Source organism: Rhodnius prolixus, unplaced genomic scaffold (assembly GCF_049639745.1).
Source record: "Rhodnius prolixus isolate KJV_2025 unplaced genomic scaffold, Rpr scaffold_6, whole genome shotgun sequence".
Classification (NCBI taxonomy): Eukaryota; Metazoa; Arthropoda; class Insecta; order Hemiptera; family Reduviidae; genus Rhodnius; species Rhodnius prolixus.
This window is the reverse complement of record NW_027411634.1, coordinates 1,954,193-1,972,886: the sequence shown is the minus strand read 5'-3', so window position 1 is coordinate 1,972,886 and position 18,694 is coordinate 1,954,193. Positions and strand designations below refer to the sequence as shown.

The 18,694-nt window shown below is 30.4% G+C and overlaps 2 protein-coding genes across 19 annotated transcripts in view; one reads left to right on the top strand and one right to left on the bottom strand.

The window, feature by feature from the left end:
• Positions 1 to 154: 154 nt before the first annotated feature.
• On the top strand, positions 155 to 4,548 carry IFT52 (intraflagellar transport 52). The gene is made up of 9 exons (XM_074141450.1): positions 155 to 362; positions 432 to 559; positions 1,298 to 1,515; positions 1,676 to 1,799; positions 1,910 to 2,058; positions 2,526 to 2,674; positions 2,758 to 3,006; positions 3,074 to 3,241; positions 4,225 to 4,548. The coding sequence occupies exons 1-9, from the start codon at positions 339 to 341 to the stop codon at positions 4,366 to 4,368; spliced, it is 1,353 nt and encodes a 450-aa protein (XP_073997551.1). The 5' UTR covers positions 155 to 338; the 3' UTR covers positions 4,369 to 4,548.
• A 5-nt stretch (positions 4,549 to 4,553) lies between these two features.
• Positions 4,554 to 18,694, bottom strand: part of nej (CREB binding protein nejire) — a 42,995-nt gene continuing 28,854 nt past the window's right edge. For 10 of the 18 annotated variants that reach the window (XM_074141388.1, XM_074141391.1, XM_074141398.1 and 7 more), the window contains 4 exons: positions 18,340 to 18,506; positions 16,463 to 16,823; positions 15,578 to 15,899; positions 13,187 to 14,100 (listed from right to left, as the gene is read on the bottom strand). In XM_074141388.1, coding sequence (XP_073997489.1) covers positions 13,601 to 14,100; positions 15,578 to 15,899; positions 16,463 to 16,823; positions 18,340 to 18,506 — 1,350 coding nt within the window. In that variant the 3' untranslated portion in view covers positions 13,187 to 13,600. Of the gene's footprint in view, positions 4,797 to 5,786; positions 5,875 to 13,186; positions 14,101 to 15,577; positions 15,900 to 16,462; positions 16,824 to 17,903; positions 18,174 to 18,339; positions 18,507 to 18,694 lie in introns of those variants that run through there. The other 8 variants (XM_074141390.1, XM_074141392.1, XM_074141403.1 and 5 more) reach the window with 3 other exon arrangements.

Genomic DNA, 18,694 nt, shown 5'->3' with positions numbered 1-18,694 from the left:
CGCTTCTTACAACTTTCTGCTCCTGCTTAGAGTTGTTTTTGTATTGCATATTTAAATTGCGTTACATTAAAACAGCAAAACAAATAGACTTGTTTTGAAGTTTGTTCATTAGCAAGGAAAGATTCTAAAATAGCAGAATTAAAAAAAAAAAAAGGATGAGTTTAAGATTTAATTATTAAACAAACAATTTATTTCTTCTTACAATAAAATTTCCAAACATGAGGAATAAATGAATAAACTGTTTATTAAAGAAACAATGTTTAGAAATCAGATAAATTATGGTATGATTTTGAAATAGTTACCATAGAGACCGACCAAAACAAAGATAGTAGCTGCTGATGAGAATAATGGCTCCTGTAGAGGTAAATACCATAGAAATGCATTTAAGTAATTTTTTTTATCTAACTATCGCTAAATTTTCAATTTTTTAGGGACCGCTGAACCAAGATAATTATGAAAGGTCAATAGTATTTGACCAATCAAAAAATGAACTTTTTAAACTTGCAGATAATTATAAAACATTTCATCGAAAGTTGAAACTTAGTTGGAAGGTTGATATGTAAGTAATTTTTTACATTTAATTTTCTGTAGTTTTTTTTTGAGCCGCATCTCTCGAAATGGGTCCAGAATATTATTTATAATATACCAATCGTTCAACAACAGAATCTTTCTCTGGAGTGAGCTTGTTTAAGGTCACCAATTAATGTTAAGCGGAATCTGTCTCTTACTTTGACTACACTGTGACTTACCTGAGAAACTTTTGGAGTAGTCTATCCTCTAGTTTTCTCTCCAACTGCGGAAATTTCTCAGACAAGTTTAGTAGCCACTAATGTCTGGCTGTTTGTAGGTTAGTGTTTGCCTGACTCTGTAATTAGTATGTATTAATGAGCATGCTCTGAGCGTAAGAGTAAACACAAACAAAAATTAAGATAACGTAACACTCTTATTATAATACACGGACCAAAAATTATGTAAACTTACCTTATCACAGCTTAGCAAGACAGATTTGAGTCTAAAGTTAATGTGGGCCAAAATATGTAACATTTTTCCAAATGTAATTAGACCACTTGCGTATGGAATATTTAAGAAAAACACTCAGCAAGTTTTTGCTTCTGAATTATCTCTACGAGCTGGACTAGTTAGTGAATCACAACTGGAAGACTGAACGATTTCGAATGGACTGAATGAATTTCTTTTCACTTAAACAGTGAAATTAAATTAAATTAAGTTCGCTAATAAAATAGGGGCAATGTAGCAGCAGAGCATTATTATAGACTTTTATTTTTTTATTTTATAGAAATAAAGATGAAATCGTTCCAGAAGCACTACGCGATGTGGCCGTATTTGTAATTCCAAGCCCAAGGGAAAGGTTTACGGAGAATGAGTTTAATACTTTAAAAGGTTTCCTAGATGGAGGAGGTTCCGTACTCGTCACATTGGGCGAAGGCGGTGAAAAGAAATTCGAAACTAATATAAATTATCTTTTAGAAGAATATGGCATCATGATTAATAATGGTGAGTTTAGTCAAGGTAGTCATTTCTGTAATATTACTAATCTTGCAAATAACCATTTTTACGTCTTCTTGGGATCTTCTGAATCCAGTGATTCCTAAAATCTTTCCAGATATATTCCAGAATTTGAGCAATTATTTCTGATTTATTATTGTTAAAACAGATTCCGTTGTGCGAACACATTATTTCAAGTATTTCCATCCTAAGGAATGCCTTGTACCAAACGGAGTGTTAAATCGTGGCATAGCCAAGTTTGTTGGAAAAGAAGTCAATAAAGATTTTTCACAGTAAGTAAGAATTATCAGATCCGAATTTAACAATACCATTAAAAGTTTCAATACTTTACAAAATTTTACCTTTATTATATATTCACTGATTGCATACTATACTTTTGTAGATGTTTACAATTTGTCTACCCATATGGAGCCAGCTTGAACACAGCTAAACCAGCGATACCTCTGTTATCTTCAGGTCCAACTTCTTGGCCGCTTAACAGGCCACTTTGTGCCATCACAACTCTGACACCGACTCCTAAAGTGAAATCAGGCAAGTAACTGGATTAAAACAAGTGACAAAATTAAAATTCAAGTGTGAAACCTTAGACGATCTGTCCCAATCTTTACCCCAGCTAAAGTCCCTTATTATATGAATTTTCCTTAGAAAATTTCAAACAAAAATCAATTATCTGCAGGTACACAATTAGTACAGCTAATTTAAATAGGAAATCGATGTACTTCCCTTTGCTGATACTTTCACCTACCAAAAAAAAAACTTACTGTTGAATCTCTGATAGTTGCATCAAAGCTAAATATCAAGTCTGAACACACAGGTCACTGACAAGACTCTCACATCCGTTCATATGATGCTATAGGAATGATGTTATAGTCCTCAGGGGTCCGTCCATTACTGGCTAAAACTCGAAAAACAAAATTCTTGCACGAATCAGATACTTCCTTTTAGTAGAGTAAGCGAATGGTAATAAAATGAGAATTATGTTTATTTTGTTTAATTAGGTGGAAAAATCTGTGTATTTGGTTCTGGACATGTATTTGCTGATCGTTATTTAGAAAAAGAAGACAACACTCAATTGTTGAACATTGTAATTAGTTATTTGACAAGTGATGATCTACAACTTGATCCAATTGATGTGGAAGATCCTGAGGTGATTTGATATCGTCTCTGCTTGAAATGAAAAGGAATTTAGCCTATTATTATTATTATTTTTTATAAGTGAAAACATTTCAGGTAGCAGAATATACAGTGGTCGCAGATACTTGTTCAGTATCTGAAAGAATCCGTGGATGTCTTATTGAAACCACAGAGGAATTACCATCCGATTATCTGAGTTTATTTAAGACTAATAGTATGTACTGGGTCGGTTTGGATCATGTAGCTAAAGTGATTTCAGTTTATGACAATCTTGACGTACCACACGGTACTTTAAATTTAGCTACCCCAGCTTTTGATGATGCTTTACCTAAATTAGAAGCAGCGGTTAGTTACTTTAATTTTGTAAAAATATTTTAAAAAAACAAGATTTTCAATTTATTATTTTTTCTAGGTATTTCCACCGCGTTTTCTAGATCTAGGACCACCAGCTTTAGAGCTTTACGATTTACAGGAAGAATTCTATTCCGAAGTATCCAGGCTTTCTCAAACTGCTAATAAAATTTTATCTTCATCCATGAAAAATCAAGAAGCTAACAGTACTACAGATAAAACAAACCAGGTTCTATTATTTTCTTCTAAGATTAAAAGAAATATCTGGTGCTCGCACTCACACGACTCTTTCTCCTACGATTCTACGAGTAACTTAAACAAGTTCCTATCTACTTCAACATTAATTTTTCAGAACTCGTGACCCTTCAGCTCCTCAAAAAACTCCATAAAATCAATTAGCCTAAATAGAACTCCTAACTAAAAGTGATCTGGATAAACGGTGGCCCAAAATAAAATAAAATCGCTCGGATCAGCCATTATTTTTTTCAAGCAGTAATTTTAACAATTCATTTAATCTTTATAAATGTTACGTGAGTAATAAGACGATGGCAGGCTACACTCGCCACACCAAGAAATAGTCTAAAATGAATTTTTATTATTAAATATGAACAAAACAACTCAAGCAAGAAATGGTACATTACTGAAATTTTTTTCCCCAATTATGAGGTTTTTCAACTATTTTCTTTAGACATTGTGTACCTAATTGTATGTGATTTGTTTTATAATATGTATTTGAAATTTTTGTCTATGAATATTTATTTTAGGGCTATAATGGGAGAGAAAATAGTCAGTTGTAACGTTGTTCTCTAAAGTGTAGATGTAGTGAAATTTAGGTCTAATCTCTTAAATTAATTAGAAGCATTGAAATAAATGACGTATTTATGGGTTTTATTTTCACTTCCGTAAGCAAAACATTTTAATATGATTAAAATTTAGGATAATTATTTAAATTCTGGGTATATAAAATCCATTAGGCTGAAGCTACAACTCTAGGTAATCTATATTCTCACTCAGGGCAAATGCGTAAAAAATGAGAAATGGGTGTATTTTATATAGAATAAAATAAAATATTCACCAAAGTAAAAATTTTACCTTAAATTTTAATACTGTGTACAACATTGCAAATATTGGGCCCATGATTGCATTTTTTTTGTTCTTCTTGGTTTTAATGAAAGTTTCTTTTCTCTAATCTTTTTGTTTCCCTGTTCACAGATAGAAGCAGAACTTGAAGATGTTGAATATTTTACTTTAGAATGTGGCCAAATTTTAGGATTTGGTAATGCAGCTAATGCAAAATCAATATTGTGGCAAGTTGCGTTAACAATTGGCAGTTTTAAGAAAAGTGTTCACAAGTAAGCAAAAGGAAATTAGACTTTATTTTTCTTCATCTCATACAATTGATGGATTGTAAATTGCAAGTATCCTTCAAACATAACTATTAAACTGGCTAAACTATTTATTGTTAAATAAGAAATGAAAAACTCTAATTTTTATGTTATGTATTTTTGTAAAATAAAAATAAATACATATCTTATACCTACTTATTTAATTTAGAATCCCGATGGTGATAATTGGACGTTCAATTGTTTCATCATTATTTCTATAAATCCTTTACAACAATGATCTATGAATAATATGAGAAGTTTTGTATAAATCAAAGGATTTATTCCAGCGTTCACCAAGCATAGTATTTTGTTGTAATAGAAGTTTTCTACAAAACTTGTATTTCTTAAGTAGAATTTTATCCTATTAGGAGCAGAAAAACTCATTTTGTAGAATTCTGCCTGAAAAAAATTGTTCCGATATTCTATTAAATACTTGATTTACTTAATTAACTCGAAACTTTTGTGAAGAAAATGGAGAAAACGTTTCTAGACTTTCAGAGTAAAGAATTACTTAGGAAAAATTAACATTTTTCATAATTTTCTTTAAAGTCATTACTTTTTTATTATCGGTTTTTCTGTACTTATTCTCCTCAGAACCAAATTTTGCATATCCAGCGCAGCTTAAGAGAGTTTTTAATACTTAAAAGCAAAGAACGTTTTATTCTTGAAAAGGAGGTTGGTTTTACGAGTGTCTTCTAGGCAATTTGTAACGTACAGATAAATTTTGTCCAGTGCTAGTAGAATTTTGTCAGTTTCAATTCAGGTCTACATCTCAGGTCCAAAAAATCAAATGTACGCAAAAGCTTCGACTGGGTAAATTTCATTAACATTAGCCAAAACCAGACGAAATTACAATTAATTTTATTTGTGAAGAATTCAAATTTTTACTAAATTCTTTTTTGTTAGCATTAATAATCAAATTAGAATCATTTATAAGTACGGGTAGAGAGAGTACTCTATACTCGTACATTGCTATTTTAATATTAACAAACAAGCATTAAAATGTTATTTGCCTAAACTAGTGGCTGATTTGTTTATAATCACTTTGAAAACTTTGCGGGCTAATATGCTATGATGATAACTGTCTAAACAAAATGATACAAACGTAATAAAATTAGATCAAATTTTAATAATTTGAATCTGAAGATACTTTTGTATTTCGCAAAAGTAGTCAGAAATGGTCTATAAAAGTGAGGTTTTCAAGGTATTGGACTTAATTGCCATCTTTTACTTTTTCAGTAAAAACTAACGTAATAATATATTTCAATTTAATATTGCACTATAATTAAATTATTAACTTACCTTTTATGATGTTTAAAAAACTCCTTGTCATACTTATATACAGACATATACTTATATACTTGCCATATTTGAATGCTAAATACTCACTCGTGCTTCGGTAGTTCGTAGAAGCGAACTGGCTGAAGACAGCTTTTTTATGCCACTGCCTTCATCATGTCCTAATGTTTTTTCCATTCTATATTCACAAAAAAATAATATTTTATGCCTTGTTTTAAACATATTTTTTAATAAAAGTTCATCTTGATAATTTAGTAATTGTAATAAACTGTTGCCTCCAATATATTTATAGATATTACGACCGAACAAAATGAGAATAGAAAAAAAAAAAAATGATAAAATATGTAAGCCTATATTTTTCTTTACCTTTTTAATCTTTTGTTCCTTTTATTAAGGAATGAAATTTTAAGGGGGGGGTGGAAAAAATTTCAGATGAGCAACCTTACCATTATAAAATTTTTCTTCAAAAATCTTCCAATCATATATATATATTTTTAAACATTTTTACAATTTTGTATGCATTATGAAATCTAAGTCTTACCTTTATACAACAAGACACAAAAAAACTTCAATTTTTGTTCTTTTTAATTAATCGATTTATGAAGTTTGCCTCTTTAAAATAAAAATTTAAAAAAACAAAGTACTTTTTTTTTGTATGATCTATGTAAACTTCAAATAAATATTTCTATTTAAATTAATAATTCTATTATTATGTACAAAATCATCTTAAGTATTTAAAAAGATTGCTTCAGATTTTTTTTAATTTATTATTATTTTTAGCAATGAACTGTACAATACTTATTTACAAATTGAGCTTACGTCCACCGATTTTATTTTACTTTTTTCGTTTCTTATAACATCACCACTTCGTGACATTTTTTCATTTAAAGTTTTTTTTTTAAATATATAAATTTTTTTCATCATCTCTTTTGGTATTTTAATAATACTGTAAACCAATATCACAAAACAAATTTAAAAAACATGTTAAAAAAAAGAATAAAGAAAAAAGTTTTTCAACCTTACAAAAAAAAGATATTTGGAAAAAAAAATAGGAACACATTTTTAAGTTTAAAATAAAATATCTTCCTCAACAAAACCAAATTAGTAAAAACCATAAACTTTCGTAACAGAACCTCTTTACTTGTTTGAAATATTGTTTATTTAAATAGATTTTAATGTTACAAATTTAGGTAATTTTTTGTTTTGTATTACTCTCAAAGTTTATTTTTAGGTAAAAAAAATTTAGAAATTTCACATTCAACTTCAACAGAATGAAGCGAATTAAACTTTATATTATTTTTCTTATTTTCTGTTCAATACGTAGACTAACTGGCCGCCCCCAAAAATTAAAAAGGAAAAAAAAAAAGACTGGTATAATTTTTTTACGGTACATCCAATTTGAATTAACTAAAATAAAGAGTGTATGCAAAAGACAGATATCTGATTTGAAGATTTTGATTCACGAATGTAGTGAAAAAATAGTAAAAACACTCCCTGCCATTTATGGGCAAGGGACATACGTCTGGAAATCAACTGCTGCATACAAGGGTCCCTCTCAAATTATTACTGATAATAGGGGACTGTGCTGAGCTTAAAGAAAAGCAACTGTTAAATACAGAAATGTTTGTCGAAATCCCACATATCCAGAGATCCACTAAAAAAAAAAAAAAAAAAAGTCAAAGCTTCTTTCTCAAGTACAAATCTCTGCCAAAAATGAGGGGTACGATGATGTACCACGTTAACAGACGAGTACCAACTCTGACAACAATCACAAATCTTTTATATCCCCCTCATAAAAAAAAAAGAAAAGTTTTCTAATTTAAGTCGGGTTATGCAGCTTCCATAGAACATTCCAAAAGCTGACTCTATCTATAACAGTAGCAAAACGTAGCTACTCCTACTGCAAGGTCACACTAATATGTAGAATAGAAGGCTGTGCAACTTTTTATCTAAACTTCCATATAGATACCTCCCTAGGCATTGAAACTATTCAAAGAGACACTATGAACGCAACAAGCCAAAACATTGAGGGCTTCGTTCATACTGAACCCTGCAATTGAAATTTGGCGCAAGAGGACTTAGCAATACCATTTGGTTCAAATGGGCCATCTCATTGATATTCGTTTATTGAGTAAAAGAGCACTTGTATTTTTGAAACACTAATTCATTATGATTCTCTCTTTTCGATTGTACTTAGCTTTCATCTTTTGTCAACACTAAAACAAAAATCTTAATTTTTGTTTTTGCACAGGAAAATAAAGACTTGATAATTAGCAACCTCTGTTAAACAAATTACACTAAGATTAAAAAATTAGCTCCCACAAGAGTTATAAAAAATAAAATAAATTAAACCAAAAAATGGCAGCCATTTTTTGTCCAACAATATTAAATTATCTTCAAAATTTGCCCCCTTTTTGAAAATAAAACTACTGCTTCATTTTTTAATTTATTTTAAATCAATTTAGAGAGATAGTTCGTTCTTTCAAGATCATTACTTTTTTTTTTTAATTGACTTTTTCACAAAATTAATTTGAATAAACGAAAACAAAAACCTTTTTATTATTTATATATTTTTTTAATTTACTTTTTTAAATTTTTTTATTTGTAAATCAGTTTTGAACAAATTAAATTAATACATTTTTTCTCAAGTTTCGAGGAAGCTTATTTTTCTTTCGTTTAAATAGTGCAAACTTTGTTTTAAAAAAAAACTTTTTAAGTCCTACGAATTCTAATTTTTTTGTTTGAATTTCCTTAAAAATTCAAGCCTCTATCGAAGTTTCAATTTTATTTTTTAAATTATTTTTTGTATTGGAACTTGAAAAATGTACGAATTTTTTCAATTTTTGGTGGGTGGGGGTTCAATAAATATATTTTAAACTATACTTTATATATTTTTCTTTAATATTAAAACTTTATACAAAAATTTACAATTTGTGATTAAAAAAAAAATATATTTTTTGCTTTTTTATAATAACTGTTATATTTTTTGGTAATTTTTTTTAAAAAGTTATTGTTGAAACTAGCGTAAAATATTTTGGTTTTAAAAATAAATGTGGAATGTTCTCTAGAAAAATAAAATTTATTAAAATAAAAAAAAATGATAAGATTACCAAAAAAACGTTTGTATCAATTATTTTTTTTTTCTTTAGATTGTTAAATTTTTCAAATTCCAAGTTTTTTTTTGCATTAATTTTAAATGGTGATGTAAAAATCATTTTAAAATTTTTTAAAAACCAAACTAAAAATAAAAAATGTATAAATTGAAATATAAATCATCAAAATTTAGGGAAGAACGATACAAGTAGAGAAATTATAATTTTTTTTAAAAAAATAGGGAGCGACATAAGCTAAACTTTCAAGAAGGGGATTTTTTTTTTTTAAATGTAATATTTATATATATATAGTTTTTTTATTATTACATGTAAAATAGGCTGATATGATAGAGGTTACAGTATTTAAACTGCACATAATATTTTTTGAGGGACTGTAACTATTCCCTCTTCAGCACAAAAAAAAAGAAAAAGAGATAACGTTTTTTGTTTTGTGTGAAGTTGAAAATATTATGTGTAGATGTGAATAGTAAAGAAAAAAAATAAAATAAATAAAGTAAGCAATGGAGGAAGGCTTTTCATTTTAACAACATATGCTACTTACGGTACAAACGTTACGCCTCTAAGTAATTGATTTAGAGTACATGGAGGTTACCGTGTTGGCTGACGACCCCTTTATGCACAAATTTCAATTCCCTTCTGAACTATTCACTAATAATCCCTAAAAGAATATTAAATTACGAAAATGAAATTAGAATGATTTCTTGTCTTTCGAAACTTCTAATTTCTGAGATTTTAGATGATTATTTTCATTACTCAGCATGAATATCCAATCGTTTCGTCCTTAAACCCAATCTTCAGCAATGTATGTACAGTTTAACTACCAATTCATACATACACAAATGAAAAGTGCTACTTGCAACGTACTCTTTAAGTATGTTAGAATGACACTACAGTTATGTTGTTCTTAAAAATGTTGAAGATAGATAGCATCTTTAGAATCGAAATGTTAAAATTACTTTTTTTTGAGAATTTAGCACTTAATTTTAACCCTTGAAGATCTTACATTAATGGTAATAAATCCATTAGAATTCCCTTGAAAGTAATATTTTATGATCAAAGGTATTAAAATATTTGAGAAATAAAATTGCTTCTCTGATAACGAAGAATGCGGATAGAGTTTCGGATATAGAGCTACCACTGGCCAAGTGAGCGGATGGATGTTCAGCCAAAAGAAGGAAAAAAGAGCTGCGTTGGTCCCAGAACCCCGGAAGATGTTTTTAAAGACGAGGTAGCTAGTAGAAAAAGATACAACATCGTTTTGTCAGCACTTTGCTTTGAAAATATACCAGAAACGAGAAATTTGGAACTCTTAAAATTAATCAAATCAGATCCGACTTTATTCCAGAGGCGAATGGACCGTGTCAGAGCTGGGAAGGAGCATAGTGAACAGCTTTGTCTAAATGTGGGGGTGGGGGAAGATGGGAGTATGAACTTTTTGTAAGTTTTGAAAACTAAATAAGAATCTATAATACAATTAAAAATGCAACGATATACCTTAATAATCTCCCATAACTACGTTAGTTTAGATAGTTTTTAGTTTTTTTGGAGTGGTGTCAGCCAACCTATAATATTGACCCCCGTAATATATCACACAATTACTAACGTTAATTTTTATATAAACAAAAACAAAAAAAATTCACATTTCAGTAACCAATATCAACACTGCCCATTTTAAAATTTTTTTACCACTTTCACAAAAAAAGTCATTTTTTTAAATTACTTTCTTCTCTTTGCACGGAAACAAAGTAATTATTTAAAACAAATAAAATAAAAGTACTAAAGTACATTTAAAAAAAAATAAATTTGTTAAACAAGACTTCTCATTTTTTTTTTAAATAAAAAAAACATTTATACATACAATAAATATATATATATGTTATATGTGTATATAAAAAAATAACATCGACTCTTTTTTCAACTTTCAATCTTTTATTTACTTTTTTTTAAATTACTGTTATTAAATCCGACGTACTTCAATAGTGAACAAAAACAAAATAAAAATGACCTCTCCCTTTTTTTTTTTTGTTTCACATTCCTTAAAATAAAGAGGAAAATAATGAATAAACATGTAAAAAGAGGATAAAAAAGAAAGAAAATAAAAAATTTTTTTGTTTTTGAAAGAGATCGAGAAGGCTCCTTAATAATTTTTGTTTTTAATAGGGGCGTCTAATTAAAATGTTTAAATTAATATAAATTTATAAGCTTCCCCAATTACTTTTGTAGAAGTTTTCTGCGCAATTTTATATTAAAGAAAAGTTTTTATAGTATCTGCAGTTTTTAAGTTCCCTGTTATAAGCATTTATTTTCTTCTTTTTTTTTTTTTTTTTATAAGAATTATGAACACTTTATTCACAGATCAGAGAGAGCACAAATGCCAGGCAGCCGAAGTGATACTTCGCATCTGAATAAATCACGAGTGGGCATTCCTATTTCGACTAAGATCCTTCAAATTGAAATTTACGGTACTACCACTATTGGAAAATGCTAATATCCCAATCTGTTTTTGTACTGATCAGACAAATATAGGGGGGGTTGGGGATCAAAAACTCAACTTAGATCGCGTAATTTTAAATTACAATTTCAGCAGAAAGCTTACAAAAAGTGTGTGAAGTAAAACCTTACTTTTAGAAAAAATATAAATTAAGAATAAAATACTTGCACTTTCAAGTGTTAATTGGAATAGAAATTCAAAGTGGCCGTATTACTTTTGTCGATCTAGGGTATCTAAAGTTCTATTCAAAGATGACATATTGGATGATTACATGAACCGATTAGAGTTAAGAGTCCGGGTAAGCTATGAAGAGAGAATCTGTATTGACGAAAAAGGAAAGTAAAAAGACAAGGATACATGAACGCCCTCGGCGATAGCTGCGAATGGGCCCCCTCCCTCATCAAAAAAGGAGGCCTCCAGGTTCTTGTTGGGAGCACCACAGTGAAAGAAATAACAGAAGCGAGCCACTAAAGAGGTTCCCAAGTAAAATTAAATCAATACTATTATTTTATTACTAGATTTTGATAAATTTTGACGATTTAAATAATGAAAAATAACAACAAAATCCGAAAAAGAACAAAACCTTTTCTTTCAAATTATTTTTTTTTGGTTTTCCGAGGACACTTTTCTTTTTCTTTTTTTTGAATATTAAGAAGCCTGAAAAAATATACATATACTTTTAAGATTGTATTTTTTCTGGAAAAAGTTTTCGTTTTCCATTTAATAAATTAAATTAAAGAAAAAAAAAAATACAACCTTATTTTTTTTAATTTTACTTTTCTTTTTTTATACTTTTTTTGTTTTTCTATTTTTAATTTTTTTTTTTTTGGAGATTTTTTTTATTTTTATTTATAATATTTACAGACGAAAAAACTTGTTTTTTTTTTTCAAAGTTATTATCTTTTATAATTATTAACATAAAAAGATTTAATTATCTGATTACTTCATCTTTTTCTCGATTTAATTTATTAATTTTAATCCTATTATGTACCATAAATTATGTACAAAAAAATAACAAAGTGAAATAATTATAATAAAAAAAAAGTTAAATAAAAAAATTGAATTATTATATACAATAAACACTTTTTTCTTGCCGACTTTTCTAAAGTATTTTATTTTTTTTCCAAAGAACTTATTTATTTTTATTTTTTCCTTTTTTTTGTTTATAATTATTTATAATTTTACTTGCTAGATTATATTATATATATATATTTTTTTTTTAAATTAAAAAAATTAATTGTTACAAATAAAAAATAGGATAGATATCAAAGTCCAGTTTTACATCGCGGTTTTCCTTCAAACATTTTACAAATTTTTTATACGCGTTAAGGAGCCTTGTTTTTAATAATAGTATTTCCTTATTTTTTTATTTATTCACTTTATTTAAAAATTGTATTATGTACAATTATTATATATATATTTATAATTCCTATCAACAACATATACAAAATATTCGTCTTCGAAAAAAAAAAGAAAACAGAAAAAAATAATAAAATATAAAATATGAAATAAAAAATAAAACTTCTTTTGTAAGTAACATTCCACATGAAATGTTTCAAGTCTTCATTAAAAATTAATTAATTATTTTTTCAATTAAAAAACAAAAATTAATTTAAAAAAAAATTAATAATTACAAAGGTCCTTTTGTTTATATAAATTATTTAAATTACTTAAAATATAAATTATACAACACTGTTCCACACACACACACCATACACAAACACAGGATAGGTTTCTCTTTCTTTTCTTTTTAATTATTCATTTTTTTCTTCTTCATTTTTTGCACTTAGTTTTTCTTTTCCACAAAATTTGAAGAGTGAGTGAGCACAGCACTGTTTTTTTTTTTTTTTTTTTTGTAATTAAACTAATCAGGTAGATTTTACATATTTATTTATTTTTTTTTAAATTATGTATATATGTATATTATATATATAAATATGTATAAATATAAATAAAAGTCGATGTCCGCGAGGTATGTATACGCACCGGAGTATTAAACTTTTTGTTGGTAGAGAACTTGTTCTCAGTTTCTGTCGGGACGGGCGAGGGTTTGTTCTTTCAATGATTTAAGTACACAGGGGATACTGTTTCCCCCAACCCCCCAAATAAAATAATAGCTACAAAAAAGATTAGGGGCGAGGGAGTTCGCGCGCAAAAAGCTGTTACAAGGGGCGGAAGGATTCTGGGAGAGATTTACCCAATGGAATATGGGATTAGCTAACGTTTTTATAAAAAAAAACAAAAACAAAAACAAAATGTTGGGCAGGGTAAAAATGGAGGAGCCATATTTACTGTATATACTACATATCAACAAATTTGGATAATTGGTCCTGCGGCACAAGATCCGGCGTTTGGTCTTGTAACTGTTGGCCACCAGCACCACTTTGACCGGCCGGCGATTGATGATGCATACCAGTTGGACCGCCTAACTGTGGCAACATTATGTCCGTCGGCGAGTTCACCGATTGTTGTTGTTGTTGCTGCTGTTGTTGTTGTTGTTGCTGTTGTTGTTGTTGCTGTTGCGCGGCAACGGCTGCAGCAGCCGCAACAGCGGCCGCCGTTCGCGGTGATTGTACCGGCCGTGGTGATGGATTCGGCTGTGGTGATCTAGTTGGCGGCGGTGAACGCATATGAGGCGGTTGTTGTGTAACCGGCGGTCCCATTACACCTTGTCCAGCCGGTGAGGATACGCCCGCGCCGGCCGGTTTTACACCGTATTGACTTGCCTCGCCGCCAAACGTTTGATAACCACGTACGGCGCTCATCCTTTGCTGTTGTGCGCCCGACTGTTGGTAACCAGCTATAAATGCAAACACAAATTTCAAAAATTCAAAGTTTCATCAGAATTTCACCCCGTGAAATTATAATAATCCTACTAGCCATTTTCAGAAATATTGGCGTCCCTCAACCTACCAACTGAACAACACCATTTTGACACTCCAAATAGACATACAATACACCCTTTACGTATAAATTTACAAAAACCATTCTTATTCCAAATTACGTCGTAGGTACAAAACACTAACTTTAATGATGGCATTGCAAATTTCTTGCAACTCTCCAATCTAGGCTGTGAAAGATGCACGTCAAAATTATATAGCGTCAAGAACAGATAATCGCTGTAAATAATAAAGGCACTGTAGACAAGAGAATAGTCATCTTTTTTGTCAACAGGTTGAAGTTAGTCAACAAGGCCGTAAAGAATTAGTGTCATTGATGAACCACTAAGTTGGAAGTCAGGTAATAAAGAAGGTAGCATTGAGGAGGCCGCTAGGTTAGTAAAGACACTTTTACAGCATTTCATACACACAAAACTGTCTGAAAGGGCACACTAAAAATGGCTTATACCGAAGCATTCTCTTTATTGGCAAACTAAGGCTGGGATGAGAGTAACTAAGGTTTTTCTATAAGAAACTGACAAATCCCCTTCATTCTAGGCAGAAGAAAGTCGAAATTGGGAAGATATCATTTTATTGTTGAAACTTCCAACAAAAAACGGATTTATTTGCCAAACCAGATAAAGAAATGTGGCCAGTAGTGACCAGGTTCAGAAGTAGAATAGTTTTCAAAATGACCAATAAAATAGAACGACTCTTGGCGGCTCACCCATGGCCTCCGGGCTAAATTTCAAGGCTTTGGAACAGACCCGCAGTCTAATTCCTCAAAGGATTGATTTTTGACAAGGATCAATGCTCTTTTTAATTACACATTTTTACCAATATTAATTTGCTCGTGAGCAGTGGAAAAGATAAAGCAATCTGATGACTTTCTACCGGCACTGGCGCCATGGTGCTAGAGTAAATGCTATAGTTTACTAATTAAAATTAGTTTTTAAGCCAGAAATATGGAGTGAACGAACTAAGCTAAGTTTGTTTCAAGATAAATGTCCTGAACTAGAGTTCTTTGGCTGTTGCGCCACGGAGAGTAATTTTTGGGCAAGTATAGTGCGTGTAATTAAGCTGCAATGGAAATCTAACTGTGTAACCAACTGACAATTTAATCCCTGATAATAATGAAACTACAAATTTAACTCTGACGAGGAATGGAAGTCGAAATCTTGTTAGAAATAAGAGAAAACATGTGACAGATAAAATCAATGATATTAGACAAAAATATTATGCCACAATTACTTTAAAGGTCTCACATTTCTTTAAATTGGAATCGTGTTTTTCAAGAATATCTTAATCTTTCTGTTTCTTTTGGGAGCGTCTACTGCTGTAAATTGTTTTCAAAATTCTATCGATTAAATAATAATGATCACTTTAAAAGAAACTAACCTGGTGCAAACTGTTGCTGTTGTTGCCTTTGTTGTTGCATGGCCAGCATTTGATGTTTATACCAATTCTGCTGCTGTGCAGGATTGGCTTGTTGTTGAGGCTGGCCAGGACCTGCAGCTGCCGCGGCCACTTGCTGCTGCTGACTGATCATCTGCTGCATATGCTGCAACCGGTTTTGCTGTTGTTGTTGCTGTAACAAATGTTGTTGCATCTGCTGTTGTTGTTGAGGTGTTCCCTGTACAGGATGACCACCAGCACCTTGTTGAGCCGCCCCAGCTTGTGCACTCTGCTGTTGTTGGGCTTGCTGTTGTTGTTGGAAGGCCTAAAATATTTCCAGATATAATTAATATACATATATTAAATAGTTTATAATTAATATATACTAAACTTAGAGGAAAGCCTGACCACACCTACAAGCTAGAAGTGCTTTACATTACTTTTTTTCTAGGGAACAGTTTCGAATTAATGTTGCAATATGTGAGAATTGCAAGGTGGAGTGATTTTGAGAAAACACGTATGAATTTGTATAGTCAAGTTTTCTTAGTGAGCAGACAAATTTAGTAAACCAAAAGAATAACAATGGATCAATAAGAAAAAAAATTTATTAAAACAAATTAGCGCATCGAGTAGAGTCAAGTTGTTTTGAACTGGTCCATGTCATCCACAAAGAGATCATTTTTAAGCAAACCTACTAAACCTATCTGGAACAAACTCCACTTCACAATGATTTTTAAGATTGTTTTAAACATCTCTAGCCTTTCCAAGTAAAACCAAGCATGTAAAGGAAAGAATTCTTGATGAATAACTAAAAGGTAGCTCATAGATTATAATTCCAATAATTTTAATACTATAAATATAAAAATTAATTAAAATAAAAATACTAACTTGTCTTTGTTTGATAAATGCTGCCATCAATTGTGGATTGGTTTTTAATATCTGCAAAATTTGTTGCTGTTGTTCAGGCGTCGTAGGTGATCTTAGTGTCTGCAGTAATTGCTGCAAAGCTTGCTTCTGTACAGTTGAATTGGCCTGCTGAGGCTGTTGGCCAGGAGGAACTGGTTGTCTCATGGCCGCCTGTGCTGTGGCCACTTGACCTCCCAGTTGCAGTACGGGTTGATTGGCGGCACCCATCTGGGGTCCTGCGGTGCCCGCCTGAGCTCCTCCTGGTGGTCCCAACATGCCTGCTCCTGGTCCACTCGCTCGTACTACTCCTCCACCGCCTGCTTGCATCTGGGTAGACTGGTACCTACACAAATGAGATTTGTTTAACTATTCTTGGGAACCGATAAGTTACGAACAACTGATATTACGCACTGTAACTTCATTCAAATTTAATATCTTATTTAATAAATAATGACGATTTATGAATAATAACACAGATATTGAGCCAGTTTTTTGTTCAAAATTGCAAAATTAAATTTGCTTTATTATTATATTTACTAAGCTATTTTTCTTAAATAAGTCGATTCATGGAAAAAATTATTTAATTCAGAATAAAAATAATCTCAATATAACTAAAACTATATTGTACAATTTGAAAATAAAATTCAAAACTTGCTGTAGGACTTTGTTGATGAGGGGCTCCATACAGCGCGCGACAGTGTGCGTATGTATACGCTCTACGTATTTCGAGAAGTTGTGAAATAAATAGTGGTAAAGTTTTTCTCCCAGGATGAGCAGCATCTCAAATATTTATTGCTGCTAACGCCTGGAAACACATAAATTCTAATACTGCTAATAAATTCTATTAAACAAAAATCGAATTTCCCTAAAAATGGGAAAATTTACGAGTTCTGAAGAAGCTTATCATGGCGGCTGGGTCAAAACGGTAACAATCAAATGTAAGATGTTTCAAACAGAAGTGATAAGACTTTTTAACTAAGGTTTAAAAGAAAAGAAAGGAATCTAGTGATTAAACAACATTCAGAAGCAAAAAAAAAAAAAAGTAGTCACTATCTTCTACAATTTCTTAAAATAAATTATTTGTCGGTGGTTATTCTTTTTAGGAACAAGTAGCTGCTGGAGAAGCGATTAAAGGTGAACCTTACTCACCAAATTTTAGCCATCTTTTGCCTTTTCTTCAAATTCTCACAGCAACTTTACGAACAAACAAAAATTACTTCCAGAAGGGAAACTGATCTTTAATTCAATACTGTTGGAAATAAAAAGAAATTAACTGAGGGGTGGAGAAGAATATTTTAAAATCCACAAAATTTTCCCGAAAGTGGTGTCACTTTTCGAACTCAAATGATTATCTTTTTTTAAAATTAAAGAAAAACTATAAGTACTACACTTATTTATTAAAACTAAATAGAAAATATGCACATTTTGTTTTTAAAAAATAATAGTAACTATTTTATTAAAAGATTATGTACAGCTTTTTATACCATATAATATGCATATATATCCCCACTATGAACACTGTTCCTAGTTTTATTTTGTTTTTTAATTAGCTAAATGAACCCCCACAACTTGGCGTATAAGGAAATATCGTAACTATATATTTTTTCCGGAATGGGATTTCCAGGAGAGGATGACGGGCATTGATTGCATTCTTCACTATTTTTGGCTCTCTGATTCATTTCTACATTCTTTCCTAGAAAGGTTTTGTTTAAATTAGTGATTTGCTTAGGTCTCTCTATTGTGACCAACACACAAGAAAATATATATATATATATATTCGAAACCTGAATTCTTAAAAAAGACTTTAAAAATGTTTTCCAAAAGCTATTGAGTAATAATAATAATAATAAAGTACCAACCTGGGCCATTGATCCATTGACAGCAGTGGAGGAGCCACTTGTATGCTTCGTTGTGGCGGAGGCATAACTTGTTGAACTGGTGGTGCTACTTTACCAGGATAACCAAGGGTACCCTGTGGAGCTTGTTGCCTTGCAGCTTCTTCTTGTACCTGTGGACCATGAAGCCACTGTTTTCAGTATTTCTATCAATAAATGTATCCAAAATAAATTTTATGCTACATTATTAAGAACTTTCTCTTACTTCAGCTCTCATGAATTTAAAAAAAACAAAACATTTCTTTCAGGCTATGAATTTATAACGGAGAGAATAAAAAACAAATGTTTTTATATGGGAATTGAAATTATTGCCAATTTC